The sequence below is a fragment of the Esox lucius genome, chromosome 14, assembly GCF_011004845.1.
Source record: "Esox lucius isolate fEsoLuc1 chromosome 14, fEsoLuc1.pri, whole genome shotgun sequence".
Classification (NCBI taxonomy): domain Eukaryota; kingdom Metazoa; phylum Chordata; class Actinopteri; order Esociformes; family Esocidae; genus Esox; species Esox lucius.
In genome coordinates this window covers 2321296-2349134 of record NC_047582.1, presented here as the reverse complement: position 1 = coordinate 2349134, position 27839 = coordinate 2321296, and the positions used below count along the sequence as shown (strand labels likewise).

At 43.2% G+C, this 27839-nt stretch overlaps 1 protein-coding gene across 5 annotated transcripts in view; it reads right to left on the bottom strand.

Moving 5' to 3' along the window:
* Positions 1 to 27839, bottom strand: part of LOC105029281 (probable E3 ubiquitin-protein ligase HERC1) — a 186036-nt gene that overhangs the window by 62114 nt on the left and 96083 nt on the right. For 3 of the 5 annotated variants that reach the window (XM_020044405.2, XM_020044407.2, XM_020044406.2), the window contains exons 41-54: positions 26980 to 27690; positions 21738 to 21898; positions 18772 to 18985; positions 18008 to 18186; positions 16519 to 16602; positions 15649 to 15835; positions 13578 to 13705; positions 13160 to 13368; positions 12598 to 12866; positions 9277 to 9329; positions 8805 to 9002; positions 8370 to 8550; positions 6708 to 6972; positions 5923 to 6148 (exon numbers count right to left, since the gene is read on the bottom strand). In XM_020044405.2, the coding sequence (XP_019899964.2) occupies positions 5923 to 6148; positions 6708 to 6972; positions 8370 to 8550; positions 8805 to 9002; positions 9277 to 9329; positions 12598 to 12866; positions 13160 to 13368; positions 13578 to 13705; positions 15649 to 15835; positions 16519 to 16602; positions 18008 to 18186; positions 18772 to 18985; positions 21738 to 21898; positions 26980 to 27690 (3065 nt within the window). The remainder of the gene's footprint in view (positions 1 to 5922; positions 6149 to 6707; positions 6973 to 8369; positions 8551 to 8804; positions 9003 to 9276; positions 9330 to 12597; positions 12867 to 13159; positions 13369 to 13577; positions 13706 to 15648; positions 15836 to 16518; positions 16603 to 18007; positions 18187 to 18771; positions 18986 to 21737; positions 21899 to 26979; positions 27691 to 27839) is intronic. The other 2 variants (XM_020044408.2, XM_034297070.1) reach the window with 2 other exon arrangements.

Below are 27839 nucleotides of genomic sequence, written 5' to 3'. Positions count from 1 at the left end.
CAGAAAACACCAGAATTGGCAGGTCCACCATTGGCGCTCCATTCTCTTCACAGATGAGAGCAGGTACACACTGAGCACGTGAAAGACGTGAAACAGTCTGAAGATACCGTGGTGAACGTTATGCTGCCTGCAACATCATCCAGCATGACTGGTTAACAGTGTCTGTGAGCTCTAAACGCACAAGGAATCTTGCAAAAATGTATGACAAGATGAATGCAGCATGTTATCAGAAAATACTGGCAGACAATTTGCATTTTTCTACACAAAAGCTGCACATGGGATGCTATTGGACTTTCCAGCCCGACAATGACAATAACAGTCTCCTGACCTTAATATCATAGAGCCACTCTGGAGAGATCTCAAACATACAGTTCATGCAAGACAAACAAAGACTTTGCATGACCTGGAGGCTTGTAAAATAGTCAATGTTGTGCACCAACAAACGTTGGGCTAGTTTTCAGGCATTTTGCGCTGGTTTTGAGCAGCCATTGTTCTGGAAATATATGCTTAACCTGGCAACACTGGCTGTAAGTGCTGTTGGTAGGTAAAATCACTGGCGAACATGGTACAGTCTCTCTATCTCATCACTGTCAAATGTTTTTAAAAAGTAGAAAACTAGAATGTAATATGAGTGTTACGCAGGCTATCTTCCTGTCCATTGTAATAGTTTAACATGAACATGTCATTTTGCGCTGGAATAGTAATTGTGGAAATAATAGTTTGCTAAAAATTTCAGTAATTGCATGGAGCATAAACAAAAGGTTTTGGTGAATAAGGGCCGATTTGCGAGTGCTAATCTATCAACCGTCACTAACGTTATATATGATAGCTAAGTTACCTTGAAAGCTAATTAGCTAATCATTCCCCCAGTGATCAGCAATGGTGCTCATGTGTGTATTCAACTAACGTTAATGTCTTACGTTAATGATAATGTTAGATTTGTCAGAATGCCCACGTAAATTCTGAGTAAAGTCTCAATCATTTATGTTGTGCTAGATGTGTCATTTATGTAGACAGTGGTCGTTTTCATAGATTGCATATTCGTATAGTATACTGTATAGTTGTATTTGCTTACTGTATGATAAATAGCATTATTAGTGTTTGTTTGATTAAAGTGCAAGTGGTTTTATTAGTCAACTTTCCTTCACAGTGAGTGTCATCATGAGCACGAGGAAGGGTGGCAGTGGCATTCATTAGTTTTTTGGGGAGCCTCAGAAAAGAAAAGTAAGTTGAGAGCAGTGAGAAAATGAGTACCAGTCAGATGACAGAAGTATAGAGTAGCACAAGAGGTGAGTCAATGCTTATTGATACAAAAATCATTGCAATTCAGAACTGAAATGATTAGTAATCCTTTCCTGAACATCATGGCAAGAAACACAACTTATTTACAGTATTTATTTCATGTTCACCCTGGTGCGTTCAGAGTAAAGAAAGAGAGGGAGAGAGAGAGCATGTGGAAGCCAACAGGGCAGGGAGAGTAGGTGACATGAGAAAATAAGCAAATATTGATGACCGATCTGATATCGCCATGTTGGTGTTGTTCCAACAACATCATACTTAATATTGGCCCAAATGAGGTTAGGCTTAGGCACAGGTCCCACTGAGGTTAGGTTTAGGCACAGCCCCCCCCACTGAGATTAGGTTTAAGTACAGGCCCTACTGAGGTTATGTTCAGGCACAGGTGTCTCTGAGGTTATGGTTAGGTCAAAGGGAGGGGAGCAGGGTAATATTCTGTCTTTGGACTATAGGACAGTTGCAATGATGGTCCTGGAGCAACATTATGATGTTGTAGGAGCAACACCAACATAGGGATATGAGATTGTGTGAAAACTGAAGGTTATGAATCTTATAAATGTTGTAATTTTTTTGAATGTTTTACTTTGGGGGACCCCCAGCTGATTTGGTCCCCCCCCAATGTTGACTCCATGGCTACGGCCTTGCTTCAACCAAACTAAGTATCGTAACGTTTGAATGATAGGCGAGATCTGTGTATTCTGACTCAGATTCTTCTAACAGTGTAACAAATTGTCGGTGGTTTAGTGCCTTTCCTCAGATAAAATTCACCACTTTTATAACTGTATCTAGAACATGAGTGAGTTTGAAAACAGTCTTGCAGAGAACCTCTTGGTGAATACTGCAGTGCAGAAAAATTATTTCCTGCTCTAGGTTTGCAGATTGAACTCTGTCTTTTATGCGCTTTAGCAGCCCCACATTTTGGCCGGTCAAGTTAGGGCACCCATCCATTGTCACACTCGCCAACTTCCTGTTGTGCTCTTCATTGTCTGCACTGAAGCCTGTTCTTCAGTGATAGTAAAATGTGTCAATCCCTCTTAAAAAAAAAAAAACTCATGTTGGTATGGTTACTCCAGTCTCAGCATCTTAAGTTTGGTTAAAGATATTTTTGTAATCTTTCCAGATTTAAATAGCTGAGAAGTTGAGAAATATATGAACTACTTGTACTTTTTTGTCTATCTGGCTGGGAAAGAGGGTTAAAAGGCAGTTTTGGGGAATGACTGCTAAAAATTATGTTGTTATGGATACTTTGGTTGCAATATCTCAAGCATGGTATGAGATATTTTTTTATTTTTTTCTGATTGGAATAGTTGAGAAGTAGAGGAATATATTAAATATTCATGATTTATGTTTATTTTAGTGAAAAAGTGAGTTAAACAGCATTTGTTTGGGAAATAATGCTAAAAAACTCATTGCTATGGTTACTACAGTTGCAATATCTTAATTTTGGTAAAAGTGACTTTTGTAATTGTTTCTGATTTAAACAGCAGGGAAGTAGAAGAATATAGAAAACACTTGTACTTTTTGTCTATCTTGCTGGGAAAGTGGGTTAAACGGCAGCTGTTTAGAAAAAGAATACTAAAAAACACATTCCTACTGCGGTTTTAGTATCGAGAGATTAGTAAGAAATATTTTCAAATAGTTTTCTGATTTGAATAGGTGAAAGGTACATTGAAGTAAATCCATGTTGGTGTATCTGGTTCAAAAAGAAATTTCCATTGGAGTTGTTTTTGAAATGTAGGGAGAAATCCTGCTGCTATGGTTACTGCGATTTCAGTATCTCAAGTTTGGTAAGAGATATTTGTGTAATTGTTTCTGATTTAAATATCTGAGAAGCAGAGGAATATATGCTAATTCTGTTGTCATGGTTACTCCAGTAGAAGTAGCATGAGTTTGGTAAGAGATATTTTCAAAATTATTTTTTATATACAGTCATGGCCAAAAAGTGTTGGCACTCCTGAAATTATTCCAGTTCCTGAAAGCAGATAAAAAGGAGAGAAGTTGACTTAGTCTGTGCTTTGTGTGTCTGTGTGTACCACACAAAGCATGGACAACAGAAAAAGGAGAAGAGAACTGTCTGAGGACTTGAGAACCAAAATTGTGGAAAAACATCAACAATCTCAAGGTTACAAGTCCATCTCCAGAGATCTAGATGTTCCTTTGTCCACAGTGCGCAGCATTATCAAGAAGTTTGCAACCCATGGCACTGTAGCTAATCTCCCTGGACGTGGACGGAAGAGAAAAATTTAGGAAAGGTTGCAACGCAGGATAGTCCGGATGGTGGATAAGCAGCCCCAAACAAGTTCCAAAGAAATTCAAGCTGTCCTGCAGGCTCAGGGTGCATCAGTGTCAGCACGAACTATCCGTCGACATTTGAATGAAATGAAATGCTATGGCAGGAGACCAGGGAGGACCCCACTGCTGACACATAGGTATAAAAAAGCAAGACTACAGTTTGGCAAAATGTACTTGAGTAAGCCAAAATCCTTCTGGGAAAACGTCTTGTGGACAGATGAGACCAAGACAGAGCTTTTTGGTAAAGCACATCATTCTACTGTTTACCGAAAACGGAATGAGGCCTACAAAGAAAGGAACACAGTACCTACAGTCAAATATGGTGGAGGTTCAAAGATGTTTTGTGGTTATTTTGCTGCCTCTGGCACTGGGTGTCTTGACTGTGTGCAAGGCATCATGAAATATGAGGATTACTAAAGGATTTTAGGTCGCAATGTAGGACCCAGTGTCAAAAAGCCGGGTTTGCGTCCGAGATTGTGGGTCTTCCAGCAGGACAATGACCCCAAACATACTTCAAAAAGCACACAGAAATGGATGGCAACAAAGCGCTGGAGAGTTCTGAAGTGGCCAGCAATGAGTCCAGATCTAAATCCCATTGAACACCTTTGGAGAGATCTTAAAATTGCTGTTGGGAAAAGGCGCCCTTCCAATATGAGAGACCTGGAGCAGTTGGCAAAGGAAGAGTGGTCCAAAATTCCGGGTGAGTGGTGTAAGAAGCTTATTGATTGTTATTGGAAAGGATTGATTTCAGTTATTTTTTCCAAAGGGTGTGCAAACAAATATTAAGTTAGTAAAACCTCGGATTCAGAAGGAACAGTGTGGTTTTCGTCCGGGCCGTGGAACACTGGACCAGCTCTATACCCTCTACGGGGTGTTGGAGGGTTCATGGGAGTTTGCCCAACCAATCCACATGTGTTTTGTGGATTTGGAGAAGGCATTCGACTGTGTCCCTCGCGGCATCCTGTGGAGAGTGCTTCGGGAATATGGGGTCCTGGGTCCTTTGCTAAGGGCTGTCAGGTCCCTGTACGACCGAAGCAGGAGCTTGGTCCGCATTGCCGGCAGTAAGTCAGGCTTGTTCCCAGTGCATGTTGGACTCCGGCAGGGCTGCCCTTTGTCACCGGTTCTGTTCGTAATTTTTATGGACAGAATTTCTAGGCGCAGCCAGGGGCCGGAGGGTGTCAGGTTTGGGGACCACAGGATTTCGTCTCTGCTCTTTGCGGATGATGTTGTCGTGTTGGCCCCTTCAAACCAGGACCTTCAGCATGCACTGGGACGGTTTGCAGCAGAGTGTGAAGCGGTGGGGATGAGAATCAGTACCTCCAAATCCGAGGCCATGGTTCTCAGTCGGTAAAGGGTGGCTTGCCCACTTCAGGTTGGTGGAGAGTGCCTGCCTCAAGTGGAGGAGTTTAAGTATCTAGGGGTCTTGTTCACGAGTGAGGGAAGGATGGAACGGGAGATTGACAGACGGATCGGTGCAGCTTCTGCAGTAATGCGGTCGATGTATCGGTCTGTCGTGGTGAAGAAAGAGCTGAGCCGCAAGGTGAAGCTCTCGATTTACCGGTCAATCTACATTCCTACTCTCACCTATGGTCATGAGCTTTGGGTCATGACCGAAAGGACAAGATCCCGGATACAGGCGGCCGAAATGAGCTTTCTCCGCAGGGTGAGAAGCTCGGTCACCCGGGAGGAGCTCAGAGTAGAGCCGCTGCTCCTCCACATCGAGAGGGGTCAGCTGAGGTGGCTTGGGCATCTGTTTCGGATGCCTCCGGAACACCTTCCCGGGAAGGTGTTCCGGTCCCGTCCCACCGGGAGGAGACCCCGGGGAAGACCTAGGACACGGTGGAGGGACTATGTCTCCCGGCTGGCCTGGGAACGCCTCTGTGTCCCCCCGGAAGAGCTGGAGGAAGTGTCTGGGGAGAGGGAAGTCTGGGCATCTCTGCTTAGACTGCTGCCCCCGCGACCTGCCCCCGGATAAGCGGATGATGATGGATGGATGGATGGGTGCCAAGAATTTCGTCCAGCCCATTTTTGGAGTTTTGTGTGCAATTATGTCCAATTTGCTTTTTTTCCTTCTTTTTTTTTGTTTTGTTCCAATACACACAAGGGGAATAAACATGTGTATAGCAAAACATGTGTTAATGCAATACTTTACTGTGAGAAATTCTTGATTTTCTGGAATAATTTCAGGGGTGCCAACACTTTTGGCCATGACTGTAAATAGCAGAGAATTATATCTACACTTATGTTCCTCCATGTATCTTGCCCAGGTTTGGTATAAGTGTACCATACCAAACCGTATTCAATGACCCTGGCACAAATGTAATTCCCTCTCACCTTTTGCTTCATGCGGCTCTGTCACGGTTCTCTCTGGAGTGTAACGATAGCGGATGCCCTTCTCTGTGAGCAGAGACACCAGGCTCTGAGTGACCAGGAAAGTGGGGGGTGTGAGGGGTGTCACGTCTTGGTGCGGGGCTGCCTTCATGGTGGAAGTCAGACGGCCTCTCTGCCCTGGGTCGCTGATTGCAGCGAGGTTCATCCCTGTGGCAGCAGCCATTAAATCCTACAAAGCACAGGGGGCGGATATTAATGTGAGTGACAATACACTGCAAAACAAATTGCCAATGGAACAAGACGATTTAACTATATTTCAGGAGATATTTGCTTGGAATAAGCGAAATAATATGCAAATGGAACAAGAAAAATTACACAATATTCAAGGCATATTTTCTAAATACTAATAATCTAGCTTGTTAAGAAAAATATACTACATTTTATGGACGGTAGGGTTTTTAACCTGAAAATAAGATAAATATACTTGATAAGCCATATTTTTTGCAGTGTAGGTTTGTGTGAGATCGCTATTGTGAGAGCTTCACATTTTCAGTACACCTTTGTAAATTGAAGTTGATGGAAATATGAAGCAACAACAAATTTAGGGCCAATTTAATGAAAATGAATTAAATTCAGTGATACACTTCCAATGAAAATTGAGGAGAATACCAACTGGCATTTCGGTTTACCAGACTAAAAATACAATGTACATCAAAATGATCACAATAATCAAACAGTATAGACATTCAAACTCAGACATAGTTGAAAGCAGATTGTCAGTTTCTGACCTGCGTGCAGATGTCCACCAGCTCCCTATATGCTGTGGGGCTGTGCGAAACTAGACTACCTATGGCAGAGCTAAGGAAGGACAGGAAGGCAGAGCTGCTTCTCTCTGTGGCGCTGCCACAGCCCATACTGCCTCCTGCTACCCCCTGCTGGTAAACGCTGGTATGGACACGGCCCGCCGCAGCCAGACACATCAGGCGCACCAGGATACGGATGTCAGCCACACCCAGGGCCTCCAGGCCACTAGAGGCACTGCACATTGAGGCACTGGGACAGAGAGAGGAGGAAGACAGTGCTACATATGTGGGAGACATGAACAGATAGAGTAGGGGGAGGCTGATGCCTGTTTACTCTTCATAACAGCTGCGTCAACAAGACAGAGCTGCTCTTTTTTTCACGTTTTTGTCTTTTTCCTGTAGTTAAACAATCTGAATTTTCATGTCCTGTTCTCATAAAAATCACTTCCGTCCTACGCTCTTTTCCATTTGCTAAAAAAGTAATATGTATTTTGGGTGTTAACATAAACAGTGAGATCACTTAAGAAAAAATCCCTCAGTACAAATAATCTTTCTTCACAAAATACAATCATAGTAGTTTTAATCCTTTTTCAATAAAAAAAAAAAAGCACAACAGGTCCTAATCATTATAAATGTTGTACAAAACCCGGGTAATGCAACAATGTTGTAGGAGAAAAAGAAATATGAAGATGTGACTGGACAATAATTTACACCAGTCAATTAATTCATGAAAAACAGCCCATCTAAATGTTACGGAAATTTGTGACATCCCTAATTTGTATGTAAAATCTGCTATTCAGTTATAACACTGCCATGTACTGTACTAATAACAGAAACCAATTAAAACTTTTTTTTATGCATCTCTACAATTTCCATCTGCCAATCATCGTTCCTGTTTAAAAGACTGTAAAAACAGCTGGTGCAGCTTGAGTGGGATATTTACAAACTATAATAAGGTATAATATGCAGTACCAGTCAAAAGTCTGGACACACCTACAGTGGATATAAAAAGTCTACACACCCCTGTGTAAATGACAGGTTTTTGTGATGTAAAAGAATGTGACAAAGATAAATCATGTCAGAACTTTTTCCACTCTTAATGTGACCTATAATATGAACAATTCAATTGAAAAACAAACAGAAATCTTTGACGGGGAAAAATGAAAAACCTTACAATAACCTGGTTGCATAAGTGTGCACACCCTTAAAATAATACTTAGTTGAAGCACCTTTTGAGTCCAAATACTGAGGAATTAACTTTTGCATGTGATCAAAAACATTAGAAAACATAATCATTACGGAATATATGGTACGGGAATCACTTGAAGAATAGACTAACATTTGGTTGGTCAGAAAAACAATAACAAGCACACAGCTCAGTGGTTTAAGACAAATGTAAGAGGTTTGGTGGGAAAAAACTGACTTCAAAGAAATTGTACTAATAAAAAAAACAAGTTATTACAAATAAAGAAAAATGTCGGGTAAAGCAACAGGCTAATATGAAGTGACAATGTGGAAATATATTAGCTTGCAATCGGGAAAAGCAAGGTATCTGTTCTAGTCAATTAAATGTCTACTCTTTCTGAGTATTTCAACGTATATATTATACAATATAATATACAATAAAAGAGAGCCAAACAAACCAACCTGGATAATGTCTGCGATAACACTCTCATGACCATGCTGTAGGCTAGCAGGATCTGGGCGGTTGAGGTTACCCTTCTCAGAGCCTGTAGTCTGTCCTGTGGGTCTCTAAGCAAAGCAGCTTGCTCCCCCAGACTCAGAGGGCCAGAGGAACCTGAACTATTTTTGTCTGTGCTGACCACCCCTATATTCATATTAAACAAAACATTTGAAAGATGTGTTAGCAATTGTTTCAGAATTCATAGAATTGGTACCATAAGGTCTCTATAGAATTTCACAATTGAAACTAAATGAATAAGAGATTGTACAGGTTGAATGATTGCCCATTGGCTTATTTCCTGTGGATTCCAGATCATTAAACAAGTGATTTTGGGGACATTTGGAATTTCTGAAATGTATTTTTTTCCTATATGTTGCTTCTGGTACTATATGCTGTACCTTTTTGGACAATGGTCCTGTCAGGATTGCTGGTGCAATTTACCAGCGCTCCTAGAGGGTCATTCTCTGTGAAGGGGATGGGTTCTGGGACCAGCTTCTTTTCACTCAAACCCAGGGGCCTCAGCAACAACGCAAAGTCCTCCAGGCCAGTAAGACGGTCTGGGTCACAGCCATCCAACTGCCCCAACTCCCAGTCATCTGAGTAGAAGATGCAAGTATTTTTTACTTTATCTTCATTTAACCAACTAAGACCATTATGGCTAGACCAATCTTTCACTAGGGGGACCTGGATTTGATTCACACAATGATTCACTGACACAAAGTCAAAGACAAAAATATCAGAGGTACACCTTGGTCAAACGAGTCAGTTAAACCTCTAAGGATAAGATTCTGACATCATGCAGAGGGAACAGTAACATTCAATACCACAAATACATTTATGGGAAAGTGATAGGGAAGTTAGGTCCTTTACCATCTGAGGTGCTGTCCAATCGTCCAATCAAATCGGATGCCAGACCTTTCATTCTGAGAAGAGAAAGGAGATTGACTGCACATAAACTAAGACAATAATAAATACGTATTTATATACACCGATCAGCCATAACATTATGACCACTGACAGGTGAAGTGAATAAGACTGATAATCTCGTTATCATGGCACCTGTCAGTGGGTGGATATATTAGGCAGAAAGTCAACATTCTGTCCTCAAAGTTCAAGGTGTTGACTTGGCCTCCAAATTCCCCCAGATCTCAATCCATCGAGCATCAATGGGACGTGCTGGACAAACATGTCCGATCCATGGAGGCCCCACATTGCAACTTACAGGACTTAAAGAATCTGCTGCTAACGTTTTTGTGCCAGATACCACAGCACACTTTCAGAGGTCTAGAGGAGTCCATGCCTCGAAAGGTCTGGGCTGTCTTGGCGGCAAAAGGGGGACCTACACATTATTAGGCAGGTGGTCATAATGTAATGGCTGATCGGTGTATATACAGTGATAAGTGTATTTCATACACTGCCGATTTTGCAGGTTTTCCTACTTCCAAAGCATGTAGAGGTATGTATTGTTTTATCATAGGTACACTTCAACTGTGATAGATGGAATTATCCAGAAAATCACATCGTATGATTTTTTTAATAATTAATTTGCATTTTATTGCATGACATAACTATTTGATTACCTACCAACCAGTAAGAATTCCGGCTCTCACAGACCTGTTAGTTGTTCTTTAAGAAGCCCTCCTGTTCTTCACTCATTACAGTATTAACTGCACCTGTTTGAACTCGTTACCTGTATAAAAGACACCTGTCCACACACTCAACCAAACAGACTCCAACCTTTCCACAATGGCCAAGACCAGAGAGCTGTGTAAGGACATCAGGGATAAAATTGTAGACACAAGACTGGGATGGGCTACAGGACAATAGGCAAGCAGCTTGGTGAGAAGGCAACAACTGTTGGTGCAATTATTAGAAAATGGAAGAAGTTCAAAATGACGGTCAATCTCCCTCGGCCTGGGGCTCCATGCAAGATCTCACCTCGTGGGGCATCAGTGATCATGAGGAAGGTGAGGTATCAGCCCAGAACTACACGGCAGGACCTGGTCAATGACCTGAAGAGAGCTGAGTCTCAAAGAAAACCATTAGTAACACACTACGCCGTCATGGATTAAAAATCCTGCAGCGCACGCAAGGTCCCCCTGCTCAAGCCAGCGCATGTCCAGGCCCGTCTGAAGTTTGCCAATGACCATCGGGATGATCCAGAGGAGGAATGGGAAAAGGTAATGTGGTCTGATGAGACAAAAATAGAGCTTTTTGGTCTGAACTCCACTCGCCGTGTTTGGAGGAAGAAGAAGGAAGAGTACAACCCCAAGAACACCATCCCAACCGTGAAGCATGGAGGTGGAAACATCATTAAAGGGGAAGACAACTGCACCGTATTGAGGGGAGGATGGATGGGGCCATGTATCGCGAGATCTTGGCCAACAACCTCCTTCCCTCAGTAAGAGCATTGAAGATGGGTCGTGGCTGGATCTTCCAGCATGACAAGGACCCGAAACACACAGCCAGGTCAACTAAGGAGTGGCTCCGTAAGAAGCATCTCAAGGTTCTGGTGTGGCCTAGCCCGTCTCCAGACGTCAACCCAATAGAAAATCTTTGGAGGGAGCTGAAAGTCTGTATTGCCCAGCGACAGCCCGAAACCTGAAGGATCTGGAGAAGGTCTGTATGGAGGAGTGGGCCAAAATCCCTGCTGCAGTGTGTGCAAACCTGTTCAAGAACTAAAGGAAAAGTAATATGATCTCTGTAATTGCAAACAAAGGTTTCTGTACCAAATATTGGTCATGCAATAAAATGCTAATTAATTACTTAAAAATCATACAATATGATTTTCTGGATTTTTGTTTTAGATTCCGTCACTCATAGTTGAAGAATACCTATGATAAAAATTACAGACTTCTACATGCTTTGTAAGTGGGAAAACCTGCAAAGTCGGCAGTGTATGAAATACTTGTTCTCCCCACTGTACACATAGTAACCCAAAAACAGAAATATCACATACTCAGACCACTTCACTCATTACTTTGTTGAAGCACATTTGGCTGCGTTTACAGCCTCAAGTCTTCATTGATATTATGCCTCTAAGCTTGACACACCGGTATTTGAGGTATTTCTCTTCAGAACCTCTCAAGCTCTGTCAGTTTGGACAAGGAATGTTGCTGCACAGCCATTTTCAGGTCTCTCCGGAGATGTTCGATTAGATTAAAGTCTGAGCTATGGCTAGGCCACTCAAAAACATTTACAGAAATTTCCTGCAGCTATTCTTGCATTGTCTTGACTGTGTGCTTAGGATTGCTTTCCTCTTGGAAGGTGAACCTTTGCCCTGGTCTGAGGTCCTGAGCATTCAGGAGCAGGTTTTCATCATTGCATTGATCTTTCCCTTGATCCTGACTAGTCTCCCAGTCCCTAAAAAACATGCCCACAGCATTGTGCTGCCATGCTTCACAATGAGCGGTACCTGGTTTCCTCCAGACTTGCCACATGGCATTCAGGCCAAAGAGTTCAATCCGGCTACTGTTTCCCGAAAAGGAATTATTGGTAGAGAGCTGGAGAGATGATTGTCCTTCTGGAAGATTCTTCCATCTCCACACAGGAACTCTGGAGTTCTGTCAGACTGACCATTGGGTTCTTGGCCATCTCCCTGACCAAGGCCCTTCTCTCCCTCAGTTTGGTCAGGCGGTCAGCTCTAGGAAGTGTGTCTGTGGTTCTAGGACACTTCAAAGCTACAGAAAATGTTTGGTACCTTTACCCAGATGTGTGCATTGGCACAATCCTGTCTCTGAACTTCACAGACAATTTCTTCAACCTCATGGCTAGGCTTTTGCCCATACATGCACTGTCAACTGTGGGATCCCATATAGAAAGGTGTGTGCCATTCTAGATTATGTCCAATCAATTGAATTTACCTGGAAATTCTGATTGATTCCAAGCTGTAAAAACATCTCATGGATGATTAATGAAAACATGATGCACCTGAGCTCAAATTCGAGTGTCTTAGCAAACGGTCTAAATACTTGTGAATTGTGTTAAAAATATATATTGGGTATTGTGTACAGGCTGACTGAATGCAATCCATTTTCGAATAAGGCTGTAAAATAACTTTCCGCATGCACTGCAATTGAGCGCTCATTAGCGCAAAATCTCATTAGCTATTCAGTTCCGTTCCATGCAGCCAAAACGTTTGAGTGACAATTGTGTGACATTAGCACATTAAGGCTTTAAACTATAACTTACCGGTCGTGTTGGGATCCTATCTCTCCCAGGTTAGCTGCCAGATACTTCTCTCTACAGTTGCTACAAAGCAAGTAGTAGGGGCTACCAGACCCACACTCCCCACCGAACCACCCATCCACATAGGCCCCTGTAGATCGGTACCCCCGACGCCCGGCACTTTGCCCACAGCCTGGGTGGTGCCGCTTCATGTGGTTGTTGAACTGGAGGGTCAGAGTGCTGCACAACTCGCACTCCACCATCTCGTTGGGCTCATGGTGCTCCTCACCACCCTGAAGGGGAAAATAATAAATAGAATGGGTCTGAACAAAAATACAATCACACTAACCAATTCTTACATTTCCTACTGTGTTACACATTCCAATAAAAGCAAGGAGTCAGCAACTAGAAATGCCATGTTTTTAAGCCTAAATTGGTAAAAGAATGCCATGTTTTTCAGTATGCAAGTTAGAATTTGCATTGTGAACGAGCCTCTTAATTCCAGTTTAGTCAAGTATGTCAACCATAAGGACTTATTTCCATGCCCTAGAGTACAAATCTGAATATTAATAAGATGATGCAGTACCTCCACCATCCAGAGGGTGTCTCTCTCTGAGGTGATGAACTCTCTTAGCTGTAGCTCCTCATAGGGCTCTTCATGGTATGGATCATCCATGTAGCCCAGCTCTGACTCCTCCTCTGCTGCGAACGGGTGAGTCTCTGCCCGTTCCGGCCACTCCGTCACCCCTGGATCCTGCCTATACAGTGGAGGGATAGGATTTGGGGAAGGAGAGTCTGAAGGAGGAAATGACGGTGGTGGAAATAATAGACAAGGTTAGCAAGAGCACCAGGGAATGAGGCATAATGAACAGCAACACCATCTGTGATTGTAGTCTCTTATTTCTTCAGTTTAAAAAAATATCCTGCAATAGAATGCCATCAAAATTCCAGCCCAGGAGATTCAAGTTGCTATACAAATATATCCTGTTGAAGGTTGTGCTGACCTGCTCTCCTGAAAGAAGCCCTGTGCCCCAAGTTGGTGCGCTGGCGTCGAGCTGGGGGAGGTCTGTTCCTGGTCAGATGGACATCCAGAAAGTTCTCCCTCTCCACCAGGTCCAAACCAGCCAGGAGACTGTTAACATAACATATTGGCACCTGTTGGTTAATATTCAGACATAGCTACTCTCCCAATGCAACTCTCCCCGGCACATATTTCATACGCAGAAACCATTGTGATCTCTGCCCGAACATTGTTAAAAGTGTAAATGATTATTAGTCATCATTCTTTTATGAAAGTAAATTCCCAATAAAAGTCTCACTTCTAATTACAGGGTTCATAATGGACATGAGAAAAATCAAATTCAAGGACTTTCAACTACTATAAGCACCAATATATTTATTTGAAGACTCTGAACCAAGTAATTAGAACCATATTAACTTTAAACAATTGATATTAATACTTATGAAGAATTATCTCTGTATGTAACAAGAATCCAGAAAGTAAACCAGCCAATGTATATACACTCATGTATTTATATTCTCTTTTCTCATTTCTTTTACTTCCATAAAATGACCCATTAATTTAAAGTTAATAAGTATAGACCAATTAAATCAGAAAAAAACGCAGTCCAAATCCGGTGTCCATGGTTCAAAACCTACAGACAATTTACTATGATAATTTTGAAGGGCCTGGACTGAAATTTACAATGTCTGGTTAAATTAGGACCCAACTACATTTTTCTTGTCACTCTGCTTAAATTACCTGATACACTGACAGAAAATAGTTAAATAGTTTTGTGCAATGTTACTTCTGAAACTGTGAAATATATTTAGGTAAAAATTATATATAGTGTGGATAGTTTAACAGGCCTAGTGCAGTGGTGAGTGCAGTGTGTTGGGAATCACATACTGTATTGGTCAAGAGATTTAAGTGGGTCTTTGTAGAAAAAAGTATTTGAGGAATTACCTATGTAACATCATCTTCCCTATGCCAAGTAAATGTCATTTGAAATATAGGCTATTATTTTGGGCTGAATATTTACCTGCGTTGATTTTGAGCCTAGCTTGTTGGGAATCTTTTAGGTACTTAGAATTCAAGAAAACCTGTTTTGGCTAGAAACTAGAAAAAACAACATCCTGTTGTTCTTTGTAAACAGATCAGAATAATAGCATTGTTTTAAGTAAAAGTTTAGTCCCAGATGTGCTTTTGGCAATATGACTTGCTAATATTATCAGAATAAAGAGAGAAAGCAAGTTGGCTAACAATTATTTGCTGTGAAAGATAATGGTAAATAAACTAGTTACTGGTAAGAAAACAAATACCAACGTGTGCAGTACAGTTGCACTCATGAAATTCCAAAGTATGTGCACAATAATGACATTGTTAACGTTCGACTTCAGTCTCTTCGCCTTCAATCTGAAGTAGGAAGACAACAAACTAAGGTTCCTATTCAATCTTTTTAACACACAACTCGGTCAACATTAATACTATATACATCTAGTAGAGTCCAGGACCTGTAAAGATTCATTTCCAAACTTACTGGATAAATTTACCTTTTCCCAGCATTTTTTCCAGTAAAATTGCTGCAGTGAAAGAGAGAGATCACTACAATCGTAGACAAGTGACTGTTTCTGAAGAAAACAACTTGTAAGTGATACACAGTCAGTTCAGGGTTCAAGAAGCTAACGAAGAAGCTCCAGCAATTGAATCATTTTGAGACTTAGATAAACGGGGGAAATTCTACTCAGATATGAGAGATATATTACGTTTAAATTACTTTTCAAGCACTTTGTCTACGAACAGGTGATTTCCAGGTATTCCAGTACTGAAATTACTGAGACACAAATTCAATACTTCAATCATTTCAAGCACCTAGTGAGAACCTTGTAATTATTACTTATTCTGTAAACTCCTACCAAGATAATGTTATTGACCTGTCCTACCACTATGTAGACAAAATATACATTGGAGAAAACACACTCCAGAAAGCTGGAGAACTATTACTTCAGAAACACTATCTGCAAACAATAGGCGATAATCAATTTAAATGTTCACATCAGTGTCGGTATTCTTACCTTTCGTTGGGTTCACTAGTGGGGGCCTCAGGGCATTGAACAGTCTCTGGTCCATCTGGAGAGGGGGTATCTGTGGTAGAGCCCCCTGCTGGCTGGCCCTCAGTCTGCAGCTCTTCAGTCAGTGGGTGTTCTAGCATCCAGCTGGCCAGAACCTCAATGGTCCTTGAGTCTACCTCACCTGTCACACCTGGTTTCAAAAGTCAAGAAAGGCCAAGGAGATGAAAAGTAGTTACCATTTCAGTGGGTGGATCTATACAACTCATTCAGCTGTAAGGATAACTGTTGCTGGGCTGAGCAGTTATTTTGATGGAGGTAAATAATGTCAGTGGGGAAGGCAGGGAATCGAGCAAAAGTGGAAGTGACACAGAGGGTAAGAGAGGTTCCTATTCAAATGAATCCATTAACTAGGTTTATAGGATACATAGCAATGTTGTAGGTACTGAGAACATGCATGTGAGGTATGTAAACAGTGGTGTGACAGTGGGCTGTTCATCAATTCATATAAATGCTTTCTTACTATAAGAATTTGGAGCCCGAGGGATTTTACAGTATGCCAAAGAATTACATAATCGGACTACAATTTCACATAATCTGCCTGTTTCAAATTGTTCCATCAAGGAGTAAAATCTTTCCCTGTTTTAATCTAAAGAAGGAGATATCTATTGCCTGAGATATTTTATCCAAACAGAACCTCTTGAATAATTTTTTGGGGGAAATTCTTACACAGGCATAGAGAACAGCAATACCGTACTAAAAGAAACGACATATCAGAAACGGCTTTGGAAAAGCAGTAACTAGTCCACAAAACAGAAAGCAGATGGAACACCATACACACCACACGAAACAAGCAGAACGCAGCAACAGCAATACCTGCTGCCTCCATGGCCTTGTAGATATGTCTCATAGAGAAGCCCATTTCTAGTAATCGGACTGGGACAAACATTTGAGGCCGTTCTAGAAATTGAGGAAAAAAGGGAATGAAAAAATAAAATAAAAAAATGCCAACAAACCTTTCAATGACAGTAGAATGTTTTGACACATCAACATACAATGAAGGCAGTGACATTATCCTATCATGCTATAAATGCAAAATTACTGTGCAGTACTGTAGGTACAATTGCATTGAGAATAGTGTTTTAAATGCCCTAGTTACAAATAACGGGTGACACTTCACTTGGATAGTCAATCTGTAGGTTTTACAGACTTTCTACAGACCTTAGCAACAATGTACTGGTTTTGATCGATTGTTTATAGTATGAACATCTCTAGACCAACTAGAGAGGATAATTTTGACAATCCAAATAAAGTGTAACTAACTAACCCGAGGCAAACTTTTTAAAAAGTTCACTTAAAAGGGTCACTGTGTAGAAATCTGTTAAGAATAACACGACTCTTAAGAATAACACGACTCCTAATCATCTTGCCTTACTCAACAAGACCGGTACAGTACAAGCTAGTCAAAGGTGGTTTAGAGTGGGAAGGATAGCAAGGCGATTGTCTAATTTAAGTATAAGGAGATTACAAGTCAATGCAAACTGACAGATGGACCGGTGAAAAAGTTACAATTGGGGAATACTGTATGTCGGTCACTCAGATTAATTGGTTTAAAACATTAATATAAAACATTAACAGCAGCATTAACAGATGTCTACTGGTCATTTTTGCTTGGTTTCACGCAAGTATTACAGTAAAAATCATTAATATTGCCCCTTTCATTTCCCAGAGGCTGGGCCACAACTAAGTCCAAAACTATGGACCAGATCTCAAGCAGAAACCTAAATGACAGACTCATAAAATGACCTGTCAACACATTTTCCCAAAAACATTCTACCGTCCTTAAATCCTTTTGTTTGTACAAACAAAATCAATATACTTTATGTACAGGGCTTTGCGTTGTTCTGTTCATGATGTTGGTTCATTGTTGTTTTTAGTAAGTAACAGAAACACAAGGGGATCTGATGGTTTTTCAAACACGTGAGTAGTTGACAAAAATAATCCATGCATGCATCCATCATATTAAAGTTGACAAATTCATCAATAAGCTTTGTTTGTCAGAACTAAGCACGAAAATAAATAGAACCAGAGCAATGAACATTAACAGGACACGCCCCATGCCATGCAGACAGACATACCATAGAGACAGTCCCACATAAGACATTTATCTAGCCTATCCTCTTGTTGACAGAGCAGAGCTTATCCACAGTCTGGTATCAGATTTGTTTGTGCCATACAGCTACTGCAAACATATCTGGATCCAGATTATGTGACCGGTTGATTTTTATTTTTTTATTACCAAATCACATCAGGAACGCACACCTTAAATCTTCAATAACACAATTTCACAAAGCATTTGTCTTACCCACGCCATGACTTCTGGCCTGTATAGGAGAGCAGGGCTCCATGAAGCTGGTCTGCTGCTCTATGAAGCCCTCGCAGGAAGCTGAGTTGGCCAAGCCAAAGCCAGGGCCTGGGCTATGCAACATGGAGGGGTTATTAACCAGGCCGGCTAGAGTAGGGAACCGTGCCAACACCATCCGCCTAGAGAAAGCCAAGACAACAACACAGCGCTAGTGGACTGCATCAAAAGCTGCGCAAAGAGAGAAAAGGTATTTTGTGTTCCCAAAGACAGAGTCTGCAAACTAAAGCCACCGTTTTCCCTGCATGGTATCAAGATATGGCTAACACCTGAGCTGCCATATGCAAGACTCATAAGTCCTGAACGAAGTACTTTGCATTGTATGTCTGCTCATCTTTGGGAAGCCAGCAGCTGGATCATAGCCAGGCATAGTTGCAGCATTTGGGGGGGAGAAGATAGACAAAACAATGTCTGATCTCACAAACTCACCCTGACTCTGAGTCCTTCGTGTCTCAGAGCTGCCAGACTGGGATCTGGAGCAGGAACATCTCAGGTTTATCAGTGTGTTTTTGAGTGCGCATACGTGTGTATGTGTTTGCAGTTTTTTTGTGGTGGGTTGGGGGGGTGATTTAGCATGGCAACATCTAATTCAATATCTACCTACAACTTTTAATAATGACTAAAACATTTCAGTCTAAATTACATTTTTAACAGAACTGACCTAAAAGAAAAGAGAACAGAGCCCAACCATGACAGGCAGTACTCACTGCAGGAGGTTGATGGGGAGGAAGGGGTTAAAGTTCTCCAGGCCGTCAGCCTGCAACGCTGAGAGCAGAGAAGCTGCCAGATCATTGGTGGATGAAGAGGCAGATGCCCCGTTGGATTGGCCGAAGATGGCAGTGCCTTCTGACCCGGTGCTGTAGAGGGATACGGAACTGGAAGACTTGGACACCGGCTGAGACGAGGAGTGGTGGCTGGCCTCTAAGGGGACAAATGAAAGATTGGATCGTAATTGGCAGCATCAATCTGAATCACAAGTACAACTACAGGGGGTGGACGAAATAATGGAAACACCTAACAACGTATTAATATTAAGGACCTAATATGCATTAGGTACACATTTGCCTTCAGAACGGCTCCAATCCTTCTTGGAATGCTGTAATTCCAGACATGAACTGTGAACAGTTGGGCTCAAAAGTTTGCATACCTTTGGAGAATTGGTAATATACAGCTCTGGAAAAAATGATGAGACCACTGCACCTTTTTCTTTCCTTTACAAAAAAGTTGAAAAGGAAAGTTTTGAGTGAGGAACATAAGATTTCAATTTGCAGTGGTCTCTTAATTTTAACCCTTCTGTTCATCACTCAAACGCTTCCTTTCCAACTTTTTTGGAAAGGAAAGAAAAAGGGGCAGTGGTCTCATCATTTTTTCCAGAGCTTTATGTACCATTTGTAAAGAAAACATGAGTGAGCAGGTAAAACACATGTCTTTTATTTCTTATGGGATTTACATTCAACTGAAGGTCATAACAGAATGGCACAATCATAAAACAAAATAGGGCAACAAAGAAAATAATGAACTAACACTTAGTTCTTTATACTGTGTATTGCCCACTTTAACATCAATGACAGCGTGCAGTCTTTCATAATAGTTGTCTGAGGCCAAGAATTCTTGTAGGTGGTAAAGCTGCCCATTCATATTGGTAACCATGTTACTTTTTATGATTCCATTGCTCAGGTGTCCGGGTTTTGCGCTCCATACACCAAGTCTTAGACAAACGTTTTTCCCAAATGACAGACCTGCCATTAATTCTGGCTCTGCAAAGCTCACAGTTTTATTTGGGACCGTGTCAGAGAGGTATTAAATTCTGTGGCCCAGGGTTTGGGGCTCGTACGCAAGCGCCTGGTGGCTGGGCCAGGCTCAGCCCTACCGAGCGACGTGGGGCCGCCTTCCCGTCGGCTCACCACCTGCGGGAGGGACCATAAGGAGGCCGGTGCGAAGAGGATCGGGCGGCAGTCGAAGGCGGGGGCCTAGACAGCCCGATCCCTGGACACGGAAACTGGCTCTACGGACGTGGAATGTCACCTCGCTGGCGGGGAAGGAGCCTGAGATCGTGCGTGAGGATGAGAGGTTCCGACTAGAGGCACAGCTTGGGCTCTGGAACCACAGTCCTTGAGAGAGGATGGACTCTTCACCACTCTGGAGTTGCCCGTGGTGAGAGGCGGCGGGCTGGTATGGGTTTGCTTATAGCTCCCCAGCTCTGCCGCCATGTGCTGGAGAGGGTCGTTTCCCTGCGCCTACGGGTCGGGGATAGGTTCTGGAGAGGAGAATACGGCCGATAGTAGAACCTCGGATTCAGAAGGAACAGTGTGGTTTTCGTCCGGGCCGTGGAACACTGGACCAGCTCTATACCCTCTACGGGGTGTTGGAGGGTTCATGGGAGTTTGCCCAACCAATCCACATGTGTTTTGTGGATTTGGAGAAGACATTCGACTGTGTCCCTCGCGGCATCCTGTGGAGAGTGCTTCGGGAATATGGGGTCCTGGGTCCTTTGCTAAGGGCTGTCAGGTCCCTGTACGACCGAAGCAGGAGCTTGGTCCGCATTGCCGGCAGTAAGTCAGACTTGTTCCCAGTGCATGTTGGACTCCGGCAGGGCTGCCCTTTGTCACCGGTTCTGTTTGTAATTTTTATGGACAGAATTTCTAGGCCCAGCCAGGGGCCGGAGGGTGTCAGGTTTGGGGACCACACGATTTCGTCTCTGCTCTTTGCGGATGATGTTGTCGTGTTGGCCCCTTCAAACCAGGACCTTCAGCATGCACTGGGACGGTTTGCAGCAGAGTGTGAAGCGGTGGGGATGAGAATCAGTACCTCCAAATCCGAGGCCATGGTCCTCAGTCGGAAAAGGGTGGCTTGCCCACTTCAGGTTGGTGGAGAGAGCCTCCCTCAACTGGAGGAGTTTAAGTATCTAGGGGTCTTGTTCACGAGTGAGGGAAGGATGGAACGGGAGATTGACAGATGGATCGGTGCAGCTTCTGCAGTAATGCGGTCGATGTATCAGTCTGTCGTGGTGAAGAAAGAGCTGAGCCACAAGGCGAAGCTCTCGATTTACCGGTCAATCTACGTTCCTACTGAGCTTTGGGTCATGACCGAAAGGACAAGATCCCGGATACAGGCGGCCGAAATTAGCTTTCTCCGCAGGGTGGCTGGGCGATCCCTTAGAGATAGGGTGAGAAGCTCGGTCCCCCGGGAGGAGCTCAGAATAGAGCCGCTGCTCCTCCACATCGAGAGGGGTCAGCTGAGGTGGCTTGGGCATCTGTTTCGGATGCCTCCGGAACGCCTTCCTGGGAAGGTGTTCCGGTCCCGTCCCACCGGGAGGAGACCCCGGGGAAGACCTAGGACACGCTGGAGGAACTAGGTCTCCCGGCTGGCCTGGGAACGCCTCGGTGTCCCCCCGGAAGAGCTGGAGGAAGTGTCTGGGGAGAGGGAAGTCTGGGCATCTCTGCTTAGACTGCTGCCCCTGCGACCCGGCCCCGGATAAGCGGAAGATGATGGATGGATGGAGTTCCCATTATTTTGTCCACCCCCAATAAATTGATGTTCAAATATTACAATTGAGAAATGCAATACATACACACTAAAACTCAACAACGAAAAAAGGTGTTGGCTGGTATTATAATTATGCTGTTAAGACAAGCTGATCTAGTGACTCAAACATTCAGAAACACAACCGTACCCTTTCGGTCCGTTGGTCCTTTGTCTTGCAGCCTGTTGAGAGCTCCTTTGAAAATCATGATCTGAGCTCTCTCCAGGTCCGTCAGGGAAACACTCTGCTTGATGGGGCAGGGTCGAACGGCCCACTTCACCATGCTCCGCATCACAAACTGCAGCACAGACCTGAGGATAACCACAATGGAAATCCTGTAACTCATTGGCTTTGTGCTAGATGTGCCTTTTCTTAGCCTTCTCAGCTATGTACAGTGCCTCGCAAAAGCACTCAAACCCCTGCCCAATTCTGTTGCTTTACTGCATTACAAATAATAGGTTAACATTTTGCGCTGTTGGATATTGTATTTTACTGACACTGACAGTCAAAATCCATGATTGAAAGGTGACAATGGCTGTGTGTATTTGTAAGGAAAAAAAACGGAAATATGTTAGGTATTAGGGGTGGAGCCGAACTCGCATACGGTATTCGGAAAGGCACATATAACGTGGTTTTTACAAATACTTATCTCAAACAAATACTTAAAAAAAATATTTGTATTCGGGAACAAGAAAACCGTTATATCAAAAAGCTGCGTTTTCTCATGAGACCGCAGTACATGCCCGGATGAGTGAGTGACTGAGTGACGTTCAGTCGGGGGAGGGGAAAAGAATAAAAGCGGTAACTGACACAGGCTACTCCACACATCTCCATTCTCCACATAGCAACTTAACTGCGTCACAATTTTGTTTAATAGATTTTTGTACCTTAACTGGGTTACAAAGGCAATTTATAACTTACAGGAAGCAGAGTTTGATCGGGATATTATTTCATTACGCTGCAATCGGGTGAACCAGCCCTAACGCAAAAAAAAAAACAACAGAATTTTTATGCCTATTTTGAATTTTACTCGAATACAAATACTTTTTCCCCCTTAACAAATACAGATACAAATACTGGCTGCTTTGCACACCCCTATTAGGTATTCAATCTCTGTCCTGTGGAAGCTCCAAGTAGGTACATATAAAAGTCATTGCCCAAATGAGGACACCGTTACATTACCATTTGGTAGTAACCAAGATGGCAGCACATGTGCATCGCACGGCTCAGTGTCTACCCACTTGTTGCAAATAAGCAGTAATTTACTTATTAGTTTTTAGCTTATTCACTCAGTACAGCCTAGCAAACACTCTATATACCCCACAAGAACTCCTGGACATCGGAGCACAATGCACAGGAAGTGTTTTTGACAACGTTCACCTCCCACGCAATTCGCATTGTTGACTGGTGGTGCCCGGAGGCAGAGTAGTAAACAAAGGCGTGGGAAGCGTGGCGCTTTCTGGGCTAGGCTAATGCTAGCCCCCAATCAGCTTTCACTGCCTAGCCTTTTCCTCGCTAACGTACGGTCACTGGCAAAGACGATGGAAGAAATACAACTGAGAATCATCTCATAAATATGGATTGCAGTGTCATGATTTTCACGGAAACGTGACTTAACAACAACATACCCGACAACACCATTGAGTTGGATGGCCGAGATGTCTTCAGAGTGGATTGGATTGAAATTGATTATGTTAAGACTAGAGGTGGTGCACTGTGTATTTATGTAAACAAAACATGTACAAACAATAACTTACCCGGGAGTCTCTGCTCAACCAATCTGGAATACCTGATGATTAGATGCAGGCCTTTTTATTTGCCTCTGGAGTTTACATCTATTGTTCTTATGGCAGTCTACATACCTCCGGGTGCTAATGCTAAACTAGGAATGAAAGAACTGCAGGCTGCCATTAGCAAACAACAGACAGAACACCCAGATTATGTTTTGGTGATTGCACCAAACTGTTTTTCCCAAATTCCACCAAAATATCTCTTGCCCCACCAGAGGAGACAATACACTGAACCATGTGTACACAAATATTCCAGAGGCTTAAAAAGCTATCCCCCTCCCCTACCAAGAGCTATCAGACCATCTCTCACTATTTCTACTCTCCAAGTATTTTCCCCTCATCAAATGTGTGAAATCGTCAGTGAGGATAGTCAAAGTGTGGCCAAAAGGGTCAGACTCACTTCTACAGCACCGATATCAACACACAGACTGGAGTTTGTTTGCCACCCAAGCCACCCTTGACTCCCATAAGGACATTGAAACATGCTTCCTCCATTCTGGATTACGTCAACATCTGCACCAACAATGTCACCACCCATAAACTAATAAAGACCTTCCCCAACCAGAAGACGTGGATGAACAGAGAGTTCCGACAACTGCTTAAAGCGCGCGTCGCTGCTTTCAGATCCGGCGATGCGGGGGGATACAGCTTATCCAGGGCCAATCTGAAAAGGGACATCAAGATTGCTAAAAATTACCACAAACTGCGAATTGAGGAACATTTCCACAACAACTCCAAACCCCGACGCATGTGGCAGGACATCCAAGCCATCACTGACTACCGGACAAAGAACCTTACCCCCACACCCAGAGATGTCTCCTTCACCGATGAGTTAAACAGGTTCTATGCCCGCTTCGACAGGGACAACAAAGAGCCAGTCATTAAAGCTGAACTCCCCCAAGACGTCCCCCACTCCTCAGATTATCCACTGCAGAAGAGCTGGGTGAATGCATGCAAGGCCACTGGTCCCAATGGCGTCCCTGGGTGTGTGCTCAGAACATGTGCTGCGCAGCTGCCCGAGGTCTTTACTGACATCTTTAACATGTCACTGGCCCAGGCGGTTGTCCCAACGTGCTTCAAGACCGCAACCATATTACCAGTGCCGAAGCAGTCGACCGCGTCTAGCGTAGTTCTTGCCCACCTCAAGTCCTGCCTCCCCCAACACAGGATCCCTAGCAGTTTGCCTACCAGTCGAACAGGTCTACACAGGACGCCATCTTCATGGCTCTACACTCTGCCTTGACTCACGTGGACAAAACCAAAACCTATGTGAGAATGCTATTCATAGACAACATGGTCATACCCACTAGGCTGGTCAACAAACTCCATGACCTAGGGATCAGCCCCTCTCACAGCAACTGGACATCCTAACCAACAAACCCCAGTATGTCAGGTTAGATGACCTCACCTCCTCCACCCTCATCCTAAACACTGGTTCCTGTACACAGTTCCAACACCATCGTCACGTACGCATACGACACCATGGTGGTAGGCCTGATTAATGACAACAACTAGTCAGCCTACAGGGAAGAGGTCATGCGCCTAGCGGCATGGTGTGCTGACAACAACCTGGCCCTCAACGCAAAGAAAACCAAGGAGCTCATTGTGGATTACAGGAAGTCTAAAGGCTACACATGCATATTACACACAAATGTGTACCTCAGGACCTCATTGCTGCTATCTCTGCATCTCGAGTGCACATGCTACCTTGAAACATTACTCCTTAACTTTCCTTGTTTGCACATCTTGAACAACATTTTGAAATTGCCATTTGTACCCAAACTACTATTATCCCACTTGTAATATATACTATACCTAATACTTGTAAAGCCATATTGCACATTGAGGATTGCTCATCAACACATTCCACTGGTATACAGCTCCAGAAAGATTTTAGAGACCACTGCACTTTTTCTTTCCTTTCTAAAAATTTCTAAAAGGGAGGTTTTGAGGAACAGAAACATAAAATTTGCAGTGGTCTCTTAATTTTTTCCAGAGCTGTGTATACATATACTTAATGCCTTCCTCTATTTGCCTTACTGCACATTTGGTATTGCCATTTGTACTGCATTTGCCATTCCACTGGTAATATACTCATATATAATATACACATATACTCAATACTCAATGTACATTTTCTGCCCTCCTCTATTTGCACTTCTGGTTAGATGCTAACTGCATTTCGTTGTACTGTACTTGTACTGTTCTGTTCAATGACAAAGTTGAATCCAATCTAATATGCCTCCACTTGTGAAACATTAAAGTTGCTGTCACATTTTCAGGATACAATGTGGAGGGATCATTGGTAAGGGTGTGAATTTCAAGGAAAATGAAGACCAAAGAGCATTCAACTGAATTTAGAGATACATTAATAGAAGTGATTAGATTAGAAAAAGTGTGCAAAACACTATCAATATCAAAGCGTTTGGATATTCCAGTGAGCACAGTTCAATGATCAGGAAGTGGAAGCTGCATCACACAACCTAGGTACTGGCAAGAAAAGGCTGTCCCTCAAAACTCAGCTCAAACCGAAAGACTTGTGAATGAAGGCACAGAGAGGCCAATAATCACTTTTGAAAGGACTCAGAGTTCAGTGGCTCGGAGCGTAATGGTGCACCGGTCAACCATATCAACAGCTCTGCATAACACTGGCATGCGCTGAAGGTAGCTAGAAAGAAGCCGTTACTCAAAAAGTACCATTTGAAAGCATGGGTGTCCAAGTCACGAAGTGGAAAATGGTTTTGTTGTTAAAAAAAAAAACATAGTGCTATGTGGCGTAAACCTAACACTGCCCATGCCTCAAGATACACAAACCCTTACGGGAAAGTATGGCGGTGGCAGCATCATGCCGTGGGGATGCTTGTTATCAGTACAGACTAGGTATTAGAAAAAGTCAGGGAAATACTGCAAGAAAATCTGCATCATATAAAATGAAGCTTGGGAGGAAACTCGCCTCTCAGCAGGACAATGATCTCTAGCACAAGCCCAATGTGAAATGGTATCCCAGTCCTAATCTCACACCCATTGGCAATCTGTGGCACTATTAGAAAATAGTCATGCATAAGCATCATCATCATCATCATCATCCTGAACAACCGGGAGCAGATACATCAAGAACAATGTGCCAAAGTCATTCTGACACGTGAAAAGCTAGTACATACATACCAAAAGACTTATTGCAGGAGATGTGCCTCTACCAAATATAACTGTATAGGGGTTGACTACTTATCCAAGCAACACATTTCAGTTTTTTATTTGAGATATTTCCCAACATTAAATCCAACGTCATTATTATAAGGGGTCTGAATACTTTTGCAAGGTACTGTATGTATCTACTGATTATGCATTATATGAGTATAATTGAGTAATAAGGAATAGGGGGTGGGGTTCATTTTCAAAGGCTAAGGGTTGTTCACAGACAACTAAGAACAGAGAGTACCTGGATTAGAGCCCTGGAAAAATTGCCTTATAGTGAAGAAAACCTAGAGGCTAACATACAACAGTATTAAAGGCTCCACTAACCCAGTATATAATATAACACATGTATGATTGTGCAAAATAGGTGAATAATGTAAAATAATCACTAAAACCATTCAATCAACCTCAGTTCAGCAGCGTTACAGTCCTCTCCGGCCAGTGCGTGTGTCGAACCAGAGCCCCCCAGCTTTGCCCAGTCAGGGCTTGTAGTACGCAGGCTGGTAGAAGACAGGTCTTGATGCTTTGGCACCAGCAGCATGTCAGTGAACTTCCCACAGCTAAGGATGACAGCCAGGGATTTCAATGCCCCCAGCAGAAGGTAGGAGACTCTAACAGCACGGAGCTCCAGGGAAAAGATATCTGGCTGGGGCTTGGTCTGCTGAGAGCTGGGGGTCTGTGGGGCTGGGGATGGTGGACAGTAGGAGGAAGTACTGCCCTCCTCTGGATCATCACAGGACTCTGAGAGTGCTCTGGCTGGGGATGGATGATGGCCCCTCTCCATCTCCCCTTCTCCCTCCCTCATCAACCCCGGGCCTTCCTCGATGTCGTTGTCCATCATCACTCGGGTGATGTCTTCATCCAGCCTGCGCTCCAACTCGCTTCTGGGGAAGCTCCTTCCCTCTGAGGAGCAACGCTTCCTGATTCTCCCTGTGCCTTTTCCTGCCGCTCCATACCAACGGCTCTCCTCCTGCTCCTCTAGGAGACCGGTCAGGAAGATCAAGTCTAAGAGGACAGATGGTTTGAGGCCTCGGAATTGGCTGACGTCATACTGGGGCACATCACAGGGCTCCAGGGAGGACAGCAGGATGTCGCTGGGTGACCAAGAATTCAGGAAGCTTTTGTTAGCGGTGAGAACCAGGACATGCAACAGATGGATGGATTGAACGAAGACAAGGGAACAAAAACAAAGAAAGGGAATAGAATCAAGAAAAGGAAATAAAGAAAAGGAAATTAAAAAAGAAAAGGTCAGGAGGGTGACTTAGGT